This window comes from Vitis vinifera, chromosome 4 (assembly GCF_030704535.1).
Source record: "Vitis vinifera cultivar Pinot Noir 40024 chromosome 4, ASM3070453v1".
Taxonomy (NCBI): Eukaryota; Viridiplantae; Streptophyta; class Magnoliopsida; order Vitales; family Vitaceae; genus Vitis; species Vitis vinifera.
Window position 1 is genome coordinate 22,065,409 of NC_081808.1, and position 16,847 is coordinate 22,082,255.

At 37.3% G+C, this 16,847-nt stretch overlaps 4 protein-coding genes across 4 annotated transcripts; 3 read left to right on the top strand and 1 right to left on the bottom strand.

The window, feature by feature from the left end:
• Window positions 1–485: 485 nt before the first annotated feature.
• On the bottom strand, window positions 486–1,171 carry LOC100250649 (uncharacterized). The gene has a single exon (XM_002278034.5). It carries the CDS (start codon window positions 1,055–1,057, stop codon window positions 677–679), a length of 381 nt encoding a protein of 126 aa, XP_002278070.1. The 5' UTR covers window positions 1,058–1,171; the 3' UTR covers window positions 486–676.
• A 2,275-nt stretch (window positions 1,172–3,446) lies between these two features.
• LOC104878267 (DNA-directed RNA polymerase II subunit RPB1) lies at window positions 3,447–12,154 on the top strand. The gene is given in 16 exon segments (XM_059736477.1): window positions 3,447–3,730; window positions 3,863–4,126; window positions 5,212–5,511; window positions 5,621–5,782; window positions 5,916–6,083; window positions 6,171–6,391; window positions 6,499–6,640; window positions 6,751–7,086; window positions 7,187–7,473; window positions 7,836–7,888; window positions 7,891–8,091; window positions 8,177–9,452; window positions 9,454–11,166; window positions 11,305–11,376; window positions 11,890–11,943; window positions 12,045–12,154. Coding segments are annotated over 16 exon segments (5,436 nt in total). The 5' UTR covers window positions 3,447–3,646; the 3' UTR covers window positions 12,148–12,154.
• A 563-nt stretch (window positions 12,155–12,717) lies between these two features.
• LOC104878265 (uncharacterized protein At1g76070-like) lies at window positions 12,718–13,819 on the top strand. The gene has a single exon (XM_010648347.3). The coding sequence runs from the start codon at window positions 12,718–12,720 to the stop codon at window positions 13,549–13,551; it is 834 nt and encodes a 277-aa protein (XP_010646649.2). The 3' UTR covers window positions 13,552–13,819.
• Window positions 13,820–14,182: 363 nt separating this feature from the next.
• On the top strand, window positions 14,183–15,443 carry LOC104878268 (phospholipase D delta). The gene has a single exon (XM_019218270.2). The coding sequence runs from the start codon at window positions 14,493–14,495 to the stop codon at window positions 15,441–15,443; it is 951 nt and encodes a 316-aa protein (XP_019073815.2). The 5' UTR covers window positions 14,183–14,492.
• Window positions 15,444–16,847: the final 1,404 nt, after the last annotated feature.

A 16,847-nucleotide genomic window follows, 5' to 3' on the forward strand; every position in this document is an offset into this window, starting at 1 on the left:
TTCTATATTTTCAAGAACAGTTATCAAACAGACTCTTAATATCCGATGGATTTAACTATATAGGGTGATCTGCTTTTCATGTTTGACATTGGAAGACTCCAAAGATTTTAGCCCATGCAGATAAATGTTCTGCAAGCAACAAACAATGAAAAACCAAATTTTATGAGAAACAATGCAATTCTTGATACAATCACACATACATGATGCAAACCCTTAGTGTTTAACATGTCAAGAATCTAAATTAGAAACATTCAAAAGGGCATCATAAAAGAAAAAGCAAACAATTTCTTTTATTCCCATTGACAAGAACATCCACAAAGAAGGAAAGAGTGCCACTGTTCAAAAATGAGAAGTAATTATGGGACAGTAGTCTAATTTTTCCCTCAAAAGCAATGAAATCTGTTCCTAAATGCTACTTTTTTTCAGCAGGTATCAAGGAGCAAGAACGAGAACGAAAGGGAAAATTTCAAAAAAAAAAACGATCGGGAAATAAAAATAGAAATTTATTCCAATTAACACATCCGCATGAAGATGGGGAAATCAAAGTTTTACCATACTATACAAACACGCAACCAGTATACAACAAAAGAAAGGGGGGGAAACCCCAAAATAAAAACCTTATTGATCCTCTGTGTGTAAAGAAACCCTGAAATCAACTCAGGAAAGAGAAGATGAATCAAGTCTGAGAAGCAATCTGGAGAGTCTTGGTCTTGAACCTGTACCTGGGGGCTCGAGGAATGACCTGACTGGGGCCGAAATGGAGCTGACCGGGACTGTCGGTGAGAGGAGGACCATCATCGTAGATGTAGCCAACGAGACGGCCACAGCTATTGCACTTGATCTTGGTCCTCTTCCTTTGGATTCCCCAGTAATCCAGGGTCTCGAAAAAGGGCCTGATCTTGTCCTCTTTCTCGAATCGGAACTTAGTGGCGTCGACGCATGCGAAGGAGAGGGTGCCTTTGTTGCCGGCGTCGAAGTAGAAGTCCGATGGGAAGAGGTGGGTGGCGTTGAGGTTGAGGTTGGTTCCGCATTCCCTACAGCTGTAGACTGAAGCCATTGTTAGATGTTGATCGCAGCACAACGAAGGGGTTTGGTTGATACATCCAAACGGTGAGAAGTTTTAAAGGCGCGTTCTGGTGACCTGTACACCAAGATAGCTGAAAAAATGGCACTAAATAATAAATAATAAATAATAAAACAAATTTATAACCAATAAATTATGTAAAAATTATTCTACAAAAATAAGTTTCAAATTGTAAATTATAGAAAGGACGAAAATTTTCCATTTAAATTTTATTTATTTTAATTTTTTGTCAATTTATTTTTATTTTATTTATTTAATTTCAATTTAAAACAAATTTACACTATCAATAAACTCATTTTATATATATATATATATTACATGTCACAATCATCCCATCCGATCAGAATATTACGAGAGTTGCGGGGATAGATAAAAACCTTTCATGGGTTTAGGATAGATAAAATCTTATATCAAGATTGATAATTGGTTATAATCACCCTAACCCCAAACTCGAAAATCAAGAGTATCATAATTATTTTATATGTCGAGCTCAAAAGTCTAACACGTGAATGTTATGATTAACTAAATCCATAATGTGATTCAAAAGATATTACACATTTATTTCTAATTAATTGAAATCTCTCAATGATGAATTGAATAATTATGTTTACCACTTTAAATAAAAAATCTAAAAGTCATAACTAAGTTGTTATAGATCATCAATTCCAAATTATGTCTTAACAAAATCACCCTTTCTATTTGATCACTTCTTGTTAATATTGATTGTAGTATAATAGAAATGGATGAGTTTGACAACTTAATAAGCAAAATAATGAAATACATTGAGTTTGATAATTCAACAAGCAAAACTAATAAAATATGGGGGATAAAGTATTATGGCCTGTTTAATAATTGTTTTTAAAAATGATTTTTAAAAATAGTTTATAAGAACAATTTATAAAAAATATTTTCTACTTTTTATTGAACAAAAATTTGTTTGAAAATCTAAAATATTTTAATCTGTTTTTAATACTTTTAAATATGAAAATTTTAATGTTTTATTTTTAAGCGTTTTGTATGTTTGTATAATTATTTCTTAAAACAGTCCTAAAAAAATAATTAAAATATTTTTTTTTGAAAGTACTTAAAAGATATTTTTTAAAAATACATTGTTTTTTTATTTATAAGATCATAAAACAAAAAACGGTTTTTGGTTTTCAAACGTCTTTTTTATGTTTTTTTGTTATAGAGAACAAAAAAATTAGCCTAAAAAACAGTTTCCAAGCTCTATATTTTTGTAAAAGTCAATAAACAATTAACTCATTTAGTTTAGTAGCATAGTTCACTTTCTTAAAAAGATGGGTACCCATAAAAATAAATAAATTTATTTTTCACTCAATTCAAAAATAAAAATAGTATAATACAATTTGCATAATGCATATTTAAATAAATATATTACTCTAATTTATTGATAGTAATTACTTTGTCTAAATAGTCGACTTGCACTGGGTAGCTAACTTCGAATGTTCCTCTTACTAATGGATGATTTTCAATTAATGGTATAACACCTTTATCCATCAAGGAATTATAAAAGCTAACAATTTATGCGGTTAATAGTCACTAATATACAAAGGAATTCTACCAATTTAAAAGGAATTAATTTTTTTTTACTATATTATTAACCCTTGGGTCAAGAAAATACTCAAAATTTCAAAGAACTTAATTCACACATAAACATAACAATTAAACATAATTATTTCTGTATACTATTTATCTAGAATTATAATTTAATATTTCAATAATATTAAATATTATTATTATTATTTTTTAATATTGTTTCCCATAAATATCTTTTTGATTAATCAATTCCCATTTTTATAAAACTCTTGTTCTTATTATTTAGTTCCCCAATTTTTACAAAACTCTACCAAAAATTTATTATTATTATTATTATTATTATAACTTATAGATTCAAATATGCATCACATACAAACAAATCTAAGTAATCAATTAAATTTATCCTAGAAAATTTCTAATAATTTCTTACCAACCTACCTAATTTCCAATTTCCTAGCTAATCACACAATTCATCCTTAAGTCACTAACTATTCATGCCTATTAATCATATGCTTGGTGGCCTACAAATTTTTTTTTTTTTTTTTTCCATTTTGGTCACTTATCTTTGATATTAATTACATTTTTATATCAATTTTTTTCCAATTTTGATTGCATTTAGTGTAACAAATAAAATTAGAGGCAGATAATTGAACCGGATTGGAAAATTTTCATTTATTAAATTTGCATAGGGATGGGGCATCAGCGCGCACTACGCACCAGGCGCATGGAAGTTTTGCTACTATGACGACGTCTGTATCTATAAATCCGACTGGAGAATAATTTTTCTTCAGGTGTTTCAGACAGAGGTGGTTGTGGAGAAAGAGAGAAGCGACGGTTTCACTCTAATATCCGACAAAATCCAAACATGAACGAAAAAGAAAAGAAAAGAAAAGAAAAGAAAGGAAAAGAAAAACACTAACAAACAAGATAAACAATGCTGTAAGCTACTACAGGTTTCAAGCTCTGATTTCGCTGAAACCCTAGGCTTTTCTAAGATCAGTCGCCATGGATATGCGCTTTCCCTACTCGCCCGCGGAGTTCGCCAAAGTCCGTGCGGTTCAGTTCGGCGTTCTTAGTCCCGACGAGATCGTAATTTTTCTCCATCGTTTCCCACTCTCATCCAAACTGCTCGCTGCAAGATTCCCATTTTCCTTTTTCTTCTTTCTTTTTTTTTTTCCTCTTTATCTCCAGGGTTTCTTGATTTTGTGTATGTGCGCGCAGAGGCAAATGTCTGTGGTAGAGATTGATCAGAGTGAAACAATGGAGAGAGGGAAGCCGAAGAGGGGTGGCCTTGCAGATCCTCGGCTGGGTGCCATGGATAAAACGCAGAAGTGTGACACATGTATGGGGAGTATGGCAGAATGCCCGGGGCACTTCGGCCACCTGGAGCTCGCCAAGCCCATGTTCCATACCGGGTTCATGAGGACTGTGCTCACTGTTTTGCGCTGTGTTTGCTTCAGTTGCTCTAGAATTCTATCAGACGAGGTATTGCCCACTTTGAATTTCTTTCAAGGCTTCAACTATGATGTCTGGAACGTGGGAGTAAGGGTCTGTTTGGATCTTGAAATTTGATGACAGTAAGAAAAAGAAGGAACGAGGAGAATTAGAGAAAGAATAAAAATATTTGTTCACTTTTTAAAATAAAGGAGGTGGATTTTGATAAGGTATAGTTTTTATCATGATCTTTTTTTTATATTTTTAGTCGCGATCATCATGACACGAGAAAAATGACATCATTTTTAAGAAAAAAAATTTATTTAAAATGTTTTTAATTTGTTTAAATATTTTCTAAAAATAATTTTTTAATATTTTCCTAAAATGTTCCCTATAAAAATTCCTTTTTTTAAAACAATAGCTAAAATATATTTTTTATCCCAAAATAAAAAAACAAAAACATTAAACTTTTCTAGTTTGAAAAACAATTTTATATTTTTAAGAATAAAATCTTGGTTTTTAAGACAATAACTGTTTTTGAAAATGGTTTTGAAAATAATTTTTGTAAATTGTTCTTTAATATTTTGAAGAACATGTTTAAAAACTTAAAATATTTAAAAAAAATTATATCTAATATTTTATTTTTATTATTATAAATGTTTATATGATTATTTTTTAAAACAATCAAAAAACAAATGAAAACAACATCAAACAATTTAAATATGTTCTATGAAAAACCCTCATTTTTAAAAAAATAGAAAATAGTTTTTGATTCCTAAACATGTTTTTTTTTTTTGGAAAACTGTTTTTGGAAATAGTTGTGAAACTGAGCCGGCCTTAATTTTTTTTGTTGTCTATTTAGTACCTAAGCATGATGAAGATGATAATGGGGCATGAAGATAATCAACGCTTTCTTTACTATTTAGAGGAACTAGGATTCAAAATGGTGCTGGAAAATTGAAGTAGTGATGATCAGTTCACAGCACCAGAGCATCGAAGATGGAAGACGGACTTCATCTCCCATGTTTTTAGTTTTTAGAGTTTCAACACATCTTTGTTTGTACGATGGGAGTTTGGAATAAAAAATTCTGCAGTCTGTTAGTTGTTGCAGTTTATATTTGACTGTTGTTCATCAGGAGGATCCTAAGTTCAAGCAAGCGCTTCTAATAAGAAACCCCAAAAAGAGGCTTCCAAAGATTTGGGATGCCTGCAAGAATAAAACCAAATGTGAAGGTGGTGAGGAGTTCGAGGTCCGAGCTCAAAATCCTGAAGAATCATCAGGCAGAAGAAGTGGTGGTGGGTGTGGTGCTCAGCAGCCAAAGCTCTCCGTTGATGGTATGAAAATCATCGCAGAATTCAAGGCTCAAAAGAAGAGAGGTGACCCGGAGCAGCTTCCTGAACCTGCTGAAAGGAAAAAACAACTTTCTGCTGAGAGGGTAACCTAATTTCGATCTGATCAGCATGCATGAGAACTAAATAATTATACATGGCCTCCATAATAATGCCATGAGTGATGAAGCTGATGTTTTGTTGGATGCACTTCAGGTTCTTGGTGTCCTGAAGAGCATCAGTGATGAAGACTGCCTACTGCTAGGCTTGAACCCTAAATATGCCCGCCCAGATTGGATGATTCTGCAAGTTCTTCCCATTCCTCCGCCTGCCGTGAGACCCTCTGTGATAATGACGGGTGGCTCTGGCAAGAGCGAGGCAAGCGGCATTTCTGTTTTTCTTTTTTCAATACGCCCTTAGTTTCTTTTTAATGCATATGCGAGATTTTGCTGCATGGTCTGTGATAGTTTCAAATTCTGATTTCCTTTTTCTTTTCTGATGTACGTCCCAGGATGATTTGACTTATCAGTTAGCGATGATCATAAGAGTAAGACACAATGAGAATCTGAGAACACAGGAGAGAAAGGGAGCACCTGCACACATCATCTTGGAATACTCACATTTATTGCAGTTCTACATAGCTACATATTTTGATAATGATTTGCCAGGACAGCCAAGGGTATATACATATGCTTACTTTTAAGTTATATCCATACTTTGATTTTTTATCATACATATCAGCTGAAGTATCTACCTCTTTATTCAGTCCACACAGAGATCGGGGAGACCCATTAAATCTATATGCAATAGGCTTAAGGCAAAGGAAGGTCGGATCAGGGGGAATTTGATGGGGAAACGAGTAGATTTCTCAGCCCGGACTGTCATAACACCTGATCCAAATATCAACATCGATGAACTTGGAGTACCATGGAGTATTGCTTAAAATCTCACATACCCAGAAACTGTGACTCCATATAACATCGAAAGGTCCCGTCTAATTAGGCCAATATTGTTTGTTTCTTCCTTGTTATCTAGCTATACGCCTATACCTGCTTCTTGTCTGTTGTGAATGCATGGGACTTCTTTTAATATAGGTTGAAGGAGCTTGTTGAATATGGTCCCTATCCTCCTCCTGGTAAAACTGGTGCCAAGTATATCATAAGGGACAATGGACAAAGGCTTGATCTTCGTTATTTGAAGAAAAGCAGTGATCAGCATTTGGAGCTTGGATACAAGGCATAACATAACCTTTTGATATTCCAACTGGTTCTTAATTCAGCCATGGCTCTTTAGTCTTTACGTACCACAGGTATTTAATTAACTTTTGCTATATATCATGGTTGCAGGTGGAGCGGCACTTGAATGATGGAGACTATGTTCTCTTTAATAGACAGCCTAGTCTCCACAAAATGTCTATTATGGGGCACAGGATCAAGATTATGCCATATTCAACTTTCCGTTTGAATCTTTCTGTTACTTCACCATACAACGCTGCTTTTGATGGAGATGAAATGAATATGCATGTTCCTCAGTCGTTTGAGACCAGGGCTGAAGTACTGGAGCTAATGATGGTGACTAAATGCATCGTCTCGCCTCAATCAAACAGGCCTGTAATGGGAATTGTCCAGGATACACTTCTAGGATGCCGGAAAATCACCAAAAGGGATACGTTTATAGCGAAGGTGATTGCCATAAATAGCCATCCCACTTACTAAACCTGCTTTCATATTTGTGATTTTCTCATTTGAAATTATTGTTATAACCTATGATGAATTTTTGCAGGATGTCTTTATGAACATCCTGATGTGGTGGGAGGACTTTGATGGGAAAATTCCAGCTCCTGCAATTTTGAAGCCAAGGCCTCTATGGACTAGGAAACAAGTTTTTAACCTTATCATACCAAAACAGATTAATCTCTTGAGATATTCTGCCTGGCATTCGGAATGCGAAACAGGATTCCTTACACCAGGAGATACCCAAGTTCGAATAGAAAGAGGAGAGCTACTTTCCGGCACTCTATGCAAGAAGACACTTGGGACATCAACTGGAAGTCTTATACATGTCATTTGGTAAACATTAATTCTGTAGACAGCATGATTTCAGAGAATTTTAGGCCCAACACTGTTGGCTGATCTATATTACTGAACTGCACCCAGAACTTGGTCGGCTAAAATTTTGAAATGCCTGAATTGTTTGATCCAGATGCTTTCTAATTCCGCTTTATTGATTAAAAATGGCCAATTTTAAAAACTAGAAAACCAAGTTCAAAGGCTCTCCATTTGTTTAAAAGCCAAATTTATGTTAAAAATGGTTGAAATTTCCTGTCCAAATTAAGAAGTCAACTGCACAATCTAAATTTAGCTGAGTTGATGCTCTGAAGGAAGCTCCTGTATCTTCTTGTTCTCTTTCTAAATTGTGTTCATTATTTCAGGGAAGAAGTTGGTCGGGATGCAGCTTGCAAGTTTTTAGGACACACACAGTGGCTTGTAATTATTGGATTTTGCAGAATGGTTTCAGTATTGGGATTGGTGATCAAATTGCTGATGCAGCAGCCATGGAAAAAATTAATGAAACCATTTCTAAAGCGAAGTATGAAGTGAAGGAACTAATCAAGGCTGCCCAAGATAAGCAGCTGGAGGCTGAACCTGGGCGGACTATGATGGAGTCATTTGAAAATAGAGTGAACCAGATGTCAAATCCATTTGCTTTGTCTACCTTTTCGGTTTTGACTGCTTTGGCTGATATATATTATAATGCATGTTTTTGTCCTTTAGGTTTTGAATAGGGCACGGGATGATGCTGGAAGTAGTGCCCAGAAGAGTTTATCAGAGAGTAACAATCTCAAGGCAATGGTTACAGCAGGCTCCAAAGGAAGTTTCATCAATATATCACAGATGACTGCTTGTGTGGGGCAGCAGAACGTTGAGGGTAAGCGAATCCCATATGGATTCATTGGCCGGACATTGCCACATTTCACCAAAGATGACTATGGCCCAGAAATTCGTGGGTTTGTGGAAAATTCTTATCTGCGAGGACTGACCCCACAGGAGTTCTTTTTCCATGCCATGGGTGGTAGAGAAGGCCTTATAGATACTGCGGTGAAGACTTCCGAAACTGGGTATATCCAGAGACGACTGGTGAAGGCTATGGAGGATATCATGGTCAAATATGATGGGACTGTTAGGAACTCTTTGGGAGATGTCATTCAATTTCTGTATGGGGAAGATGGTATGGATGCTGTATGGATAGAATCGCAGAAACTGGAGTCCTTGAAAATGAAGGGCATGGAGTTTGATAGGGCTTTCAGATACGAGATCGATGACGAAAACTGGAACCCAAATTACATGTTTCGAGAACACGCTGAAGATCTGAAAACAATCCAGGAGTTCCGAAATGTGTTTGATGCCGAAGTCCAGAAACTTGAAGCAGATAGAAACCAGCTTGGAACAGAGATTGCATCCACGGGTGATAGCTTCTGGTCCATGCCAGTCAACCTCAAGAGGCTTATCTGGAATGCACAGAAGACCTTTAAGATAGACCTACGAAGGCCCTCTGATATGCACCTGATGGAGATTGTGGAAGCTGTCGATAAGCTTCAGGAGAGGCTAAAGGTTGTTCCTGGCGATGACTTGATAAGCATGGAAGCCCAGAAGAACGCCACCCTCCTCTTCAATATCTTGCTCCGTAGCACTTTTTCCAGTAAAAGGGTGTTGAATGAATACAGGCTCAGTCGTGAAGCATTTGACTGGGTCATCGGAGAGATAGAGTCTCGATTCCTGCAGTCACTGGTATCACCGGGGGAAATGATTGGTTGTATTGCCGCACAGTCCATTGGGGAGCCTGCCACTCAGATGACTCTGAATACCTTTCACTACGCCGGCGTCAGTGCCAAGAATGTGACTCTTGGTGTCCCTAGGTTGAGGGAGATCATCAATGTGGCTAAGATAATTAAAACACCTTCTCTCTCTGTCTACCTCAAGCCTGAAGTCAATAAAACAAAGGAGAACGCCAGGAATGTCCAATGTGCTTTGGAAAACATTACTCTCCGGAGTGACTCAAGCTATAGAGGCATGGTATGATCCGGACCCAACCAGCACGATGATTGAGGAGGATTTTGAGTTTGTGAAGGCCTATTATGAAATGCCGGATGAGGAGATCGACCCTGAAAAAATCTCTCCCTGGTTGCTTCGCATAGAGTTGAATCGGGAAATGATGGTGGATAAGAAGATAAGCATGGCTGATATTGCAGAGAAGATCAATGAAGAATATGGTGAGGATTTAAGCTGTATATTTAATGACGACAATGCTGAAAAACTGATCATTCGTATACGTGTAATGAACCATGAAGTTTCTATGCGTGGACTACATTTGGAAGAAGACGAGCTTTTCCTGAATAAGATTGGGAGTAATCTGCTGACAGAAATGTGTCTTCGAGGTATCCCAGAAATCAACAAGGTCTTTATCGAATCTAGCAAGGCAAACAGTTTTGATGAAAATGAAGGATTTAAAGCAAAAGTTGAGTGGATGCTGGATACAGACGGGGTAAATCTTCTAGCTGTGATGTGCCATGAAGATGTTGATGCAAGAAGGACAAGAAGCAATCACTTGGTTGAAGTTATCGAAGTTCTTGGAATTGAGGCAGTTCGCTGTGCTCTGCTTGATGAGCTGCGCGTTGTTATATCTTTCGATGGCTCTTATGTGAATTACCGACATCTGGCTATCTTGTGTGATACGATGACCTATCGTGGCTACTTGATGGCCATCACCCGTCATGGAATTAACCGTAATGATACCGGGCCCATGATGAGATGCTCGTTTGAAGAAACTGTGGACATTCTTCTTGATGCTGCGGTATATGCTGAAACTGATTATCTGAGGGGTGTAAGTGAAAATATTATGTTAGGTCAGCTTGCGCCCATTGGCACAGGAGACTCTGCATTGTATATTAATGAGGAGATGTTAGAGTCTGCCATTGAACTCCAGCTACCTAGTTATATGGAAGGTCAGGATTCTGGCATGTCATCTTCCTCTTCGCCTGTCTCTGCAACTCCATTTTGCGAGGGCTTGGTGTCTCCAAGTTATTTGCAGAGCCCAGTTGGTCGTTCATCACCGTCCATGGATGCTCGGTTTTCTCCTCATATAAGCAGAATGCTCTTCTCTGATTCTTCAGCTCCATGCTTTAGCCCATTATCTGCAGGCTACAGTCCATCATCTCCCCCACATAGTCCTATCTCCTCTGGTAATATTCCTGCATCTTCTGGATACAGTCCTGCTTCTCCTGGATACGGTTCCTCCTCCCCTGGTTACAGCCCCACTTCCTCAACATACAGTCCTAGCTCTCCTGGATATAGTCCATTCAGTCCTGCGTACTCCCCTCCAAGTCCATCCTACTCACCCACCTCGCCCAGCTACAGTCCTACTTCTCCAAGTTATAGCCCCACTTCACCCGCCTATAGCCCCACTTCACCCACCTATAGCCCCACTTCAACTGCATACAGCCCCACTTCACCTGCATACAGCCCAGCATCTCCTTCATACAGCCTAACATCACCCTCCTACAGCCCAACCTCTTCCTCCTACAACCCCACCTCTCCTAGTTATAGTCCAACATCACCAACTTACAGCCCAACCTCACCAAGTTATAGCCCTACATCACCAAGTTACAACTCTACATCAACACAATACAGCCCGTCTGCAGCATACTCACTAAGCAGTCCAAAATTGCCATCTAGTCCGTATAGTCCTTCATCTCCAAACTACAGGTTAGACTTGAAACGGCATTCCTTAATTTTGTGTCTCAATTTTCCATTATTAGAGCCAGTTGGTTTATAAGCATATTTTCCCATGACTTTGGTTTTGACTTATCTTCACTCCATCTGATATGCCTGAACCTGTTGCAGCCCAACATCACCATCATATTCACCTACCTCTCCATCCTATTCCCTTTCAAACCCCAAATACAGTCCCAGCAGGTAAGGTTTATTTGTTTCTTTTGCAGCTTGTAATTGTGTTTTATAGATATCAATTTTTTTTGTTCTCACTAACTCCAATCACTATTAATTGCACATTGCTTTGTGTTTTCTCGATTGTCCAGTTCAACAAAATTTCTTCTTTTGTCATCTCTTTTTGAAATATGTTTTTTTTTTTTTTTTCATTTTGTCATGCATTGGAGCTGCAGCTCAAACTTTATGAGTTGTACAAAGTATTCAATAATTAGCTGGTGCCTGTTTCTTTTGGTGGCAATTTGGGTTCCGACATGGCTACAGGGGTTGGATGTATAAACCATCCAGCACAAATCAGACCTTAACTTAAACTCATAACTATGGCATAAACCCATTTAATTGATTTTGTCCTTCAAAATTTTCCCCTGTTTAACAACCTCTAAGTAGCATAGCTGCAGAAGAGGGGTAGATGTTGATTTCTTCAATGGAATATTGTATTCATATTGAATTCTGATGAGGTTGTTTAAATTATTCCCTTTCCAGCCTATTCAATTCAGGAGAGAACTTGAACTATAGCCCACGTTCTTCACAATACAGGTGAGCTCAGACTATAAAGCCTAGTTCTTTGAGAGAGCCTCTAGAGACAAAAATGCACCTGTTTAGCTCTTAAATCTTCCTTGTGTTTTGCCCCCATGCAGTTCAATTGCAGCATACTCTCCAAGCTTACCCGGTTATTCTCCAATATCTGCCAGCCAGAACACGTCAAATGAGAGCAACAAGGGCGACGAGAGCACTCATTGAGGCATATGATATTTCAAGAACTTGATAAAAGCTAGGTTTACTTCTTCAAACTATTGTGCAAACGTTGCCATAGGGAAAAGTCTCATCTGAATGGTCCAAAGGCAACCAACCGCATAGTTGACTCCCGAAATTTAGACAAGTATTGTGAATTCTGTTCTGTTTCAGCTGTTGAGGAGACACCTTATTTCATACCGGCTTCATCTCCCTTCTAACCGGTTGCTTGTTTCTGATTCTGTATCATGTATTCATTAATTTCAGTTCTTGACATAGAATCTTACATTCGACAGTCATTTCTACTCTTCTGATCTTCGATTATAATATTTCAAAGCTCACATTATATATATAGGAAAGCCGCCCAAGACGAAAATTGAGCAGGTGTTGTGGAGCTGTGAGCCTGGCTTGTGGAGAGGTGTGGTGATTCTGCTGTCGTAGCCCTCCAAGATGATGCAGGCTTGGGATGACCAAGTATTAAAATCCTGGCCGGCCTGCAAGTGTTTGTTAAAGGCATTATTCTGATAAACAAATGCCTTCATCGTCATTCCAGTTCTACTCTCATCCTGTACACATTCTATGACAAGGTCAACTGACTCATTCCTCATATACTTTCCAGGACCATCACAACGTCCAAGTTCTCTTCCCTCTGCTCTCTCTTTATATATATCATTGACCAGGATAACCAAAGAGCAACAATCTGATCTAATGGAGAAACGTTCCACCAGAATGAAGAGGACGTTCCTGAAGCTTCTACCAAAGGCTGCCTCTCCTGTCATCTTCCTAAGCCCACCTCTCAGTCCTGTTGGTGACAGAAGAATTGAGAATACAACTAAGCTCAAGGCCATCACCAAAGGATACTCTGGTCCAAATGTTTCAATGGTTCCACCGGAAGCTAGAAGAAAGTCGAAGAACGGGAGCTTTGACACTCGAGAACCAACCTCACCCAAGGTTTCATGCATGGGACAAATCAACATCAAGAAGAAGAAGAACAAAAGTAAGACGGTTCTGCTTCCAACTGAAAAATCTAAGCCTGTCCCATCTCCTGGAAAATCTAAGAAGAATCCATTTGCGATTCATAGGATCTTTCAGGGCTCAAATCATTGTAGAAAATCGGGCCATATTGATGTTAAGCAACCAGCTCCAGATAGAACTCCTTCTCTGAGTCAGATGAAGGGGTTTGCGAGCGGGCGTGATGCGTTTATGAATTTTGATTGGAGGGTTCACGGTGCTGCTGTTGCCCCTGACAACCAAAACCATTGTGCTGATGGCAAGGAAGAAGGAGAAGAGAAGGCGATCATTTCATTTTCTGCACCCATAGCGGTGGGTGGAGCAGTGGCTGTAGGGCCGAAGAAAGCAATCGATTTGTGGAAGAGAAGAACCGTGCCTCCTCCTCCCGCTCTTCAGCTGTAAAAAGGAGTGAGCCAACTATGTAAGCATCACTTCCAACTATTTCATCAAACTGATAAATGAGGAAAATATTTCATTTTCTTGAGCCAGTTCCTCAAAAAGTCCTTCAGGACCTGTAATAATTTTATTCACTGTGAGATCTGATATGGTTATGCCATGCATGTATTGGAGTGATCTGTCCATTGAAGTTGTCTGCCACATCCATCACCATTTAACCAACTCTGAGAATGTCTGTAAATCTTTTGGGAGTGGAGAAAAGATGAGAGCAAGGAGACCACAGAAAATATCAGCAAGTTAATCTGTCATACACTTTGGCTTGGTCAATTGCACCTATTTTATTATATAGCTTTAAAATATATTTTCTAGACACATTGGCTGAGCCTGATGCTTATTTTCTTTCCAAAGCCGGCACTGTAGTCTGAAATTGCTATAGCTGGCCTCAGGCTTCGAAATAAGTCTTCTACCAAATTCTTATGTCGTGTGTCATGTTGGGTGGTTTTTTTTTTCTTTCTTTTGAATGTCATTTTGTGTAAGTCATCTCTGTACTATCATTAATAGGAAGAAGAAATTGCAACTTTTAAATTTGCATTGAGAAATTATGACTTCAGTTTGAATTAATTTTTATTGACAATGACAATTGAAAAGAGAAAGTGAGGAAATGGGTTGAGAAGATAAGCTTCTCTAATGTGGGGCCTTGTCACCAACCACAACCAGTCGCCCAAAAAATCAAACTCCATTGACCGCAGGCACTGCGGAAGCTCAGTAAAAATATCAACGTCAGTCCTCTCAAGCACTAACCAAACGTGGCCTCTATTCATTTCCCATTACTCATCATGCTTTCGCTGTCGCCTTATGTTTTTAGTCCTTCCTCTCTGAGGGTCTCTGCGCTTCAGCATTTCTATAAATTATGGTGTCTGTAGTGAAAACCTGGTACCTCGGCTTCCATGGCGGATACTCCTGATTCTGAGCAAATGGTCTACCTTAACGGTGACCTAGACCTGAAGATTCTCGAGGCTCGCCATCTACCCAACATGGATTTGCTCGCCTTGAATCTCAGCCGTTGCTTCGCTTCTTGTGAAGCTCGTAAACGTCCATCGTCCCCCGACAGACAAAGGCCCGGCGACCGGAAGGACCGTCACACCAACATCATCACCAGTGACCCCTACGTCAAAGTATGCGTCCCCCAGGCCACTCTCGCTCGAACACGCGTCATCTCCAACACCCAAAACCCCTACTGGAACGAACGCTTCAGCATCCCACTCGCCCACCCACTCGCCAATTTGAAGTTTGAGGTGAAGGAAAACGACCTCCTGGGCGCCGAGCTCATGGGAACTGTTCTCATTCCGGCAGAGAAGTTCGCATCCGGCGACCCCATCTCCGGATGGTTCCCAGTGATTGGCCCATTAGGAAAGCCACCAAAGCCCAACACAGCACTTCGGATCGAGATGCAATTCACACCTTGCGAAAAAAACCCTCATTATCAACGCGGCATTGCCGGCCATCCGGAGCACATGGGTGTCCACCAAACTTACTTTCCATTGAGGAGAGGTGGGTCAGTGGCTCTGTACCAAGACGCTCATTCTCCTGGAGAAGCACTGTCACCGGAGATTGAACTGGATGGAGGTATAGTGTACAAACGCGGGCAGTGTTGGGAAGATATATGCCACGCCATAGTAGAGGCCCATCATATGATATATCTAGTTGGTTGGTCGATTTTTCACAAAGTGAAGCTGATCAGAGAGCACACACGGCCGTTGCCCAGAGGCGGTGAACTGAGTCTGGGTGAATTGCTCAAGTATAAGTCAGAAGAAGGGGTTCGAGTTCTGATGTTGGTTTGGGATGACAGGTTCTCTGATAAGCTCCATATCTTTAAGGTAAGACTTGTTAAGATTTAAGCACCAAGTAATTTGAAAGTTGGATTATATGAAGCAGAACTTAGATATCATGATACGGATTCTTGTTGCTGGAAAAAATTAAATAAAATAATCTCCAACTTTAATTTAATGTCTTTAAAAATAAAAATTCCAAAAACAAGACCCGAGTCGTAATAATTTTCAAACTAATGCATGTCGGTTACTTAGACATTCATGTGAGTTGAGAATTATTTATTTATTTGTTTTTATCATAAAGCTATAATTAATAACTACGATTTTAAAATATTTTTAAACATAAAATCGTAGTTATTTATTGATTATGATTTTAACCTTAAATTTAAACTTGTGGTTAAGTTTGATCATTTTAAAATAAATTTAAAATTATTTTAATAATGTAAATATTTATGTGGATAAGACAGACTAATTTAAAAATTATTTTGAAAACAAAATGATCTTACAAAACACCAACACGTGTTATTGTCTTATATTTCTTGCCAAAGAAGTCAAAGTGACACATACCTGAAGATATTCTTCTTTTGTCTATGCCAAATTCCATCCAAAATATCTTGTATAAATGAAGTCCTTAAGATTCATGCTTGTTTGGAAGATATTTATTTGGAAAATGTTTATTTATTTAAGAATGAAATCTTGAGTTGCTTGTGATTCGAAAAAACATTTTTTTATTTTTATTTTTTAGTTTCACTTTTTAAAAATAATTTATATATATTGAATGATAGATATTGGTTCAAAGGACCCTTATAATTTTAAAATATATTTACAAGATTAAGAGAAATTGATATTTATAAAGTGTAATAAATTTTCTTTTATATCTAATATAAGATATTAAATATAGGTTAAATAAATAAACATTTTTTACAAGTCAAACAAACCCTTACATTAAAGAGTTGTGATTGATTTTAATACCGAGCTCTAAAACCACTCTAAGATCATAATGATTATTTCACATGTTAAGCTTAAAAGCTTAACATATAAATTGATACAAACGCTTAATTATATATAAAAGCTTAAAATATAAATTGATACAAACACTTAATTATATATATCATTAAGTGTTTATATCAATTTACATTTTAAGCTTTTAATAAATTCGTGATATTATTATGTTGCATATGTTAATTATTATTTGTATTTTAATTTATAATATAAAATATATCTAAGTTTAATAATAAATAAAATAATTATAAGATAATAATTGACTTTAAATATATATATTATCATATTTCTTTTATATTTCCAACTTTGTATTCTTTTTATATCATAGGACATATGAAGATTTTTATGCGATTTAATTCTTTTTTATTTTATTTTTTAAAATATCAATTGGCATTTTTATTTTTCAATTTTCAATCTCAATTTTCTAAAAACTAAAAATGGTATCATACTCTAAAAAAATGTTTAAACAAA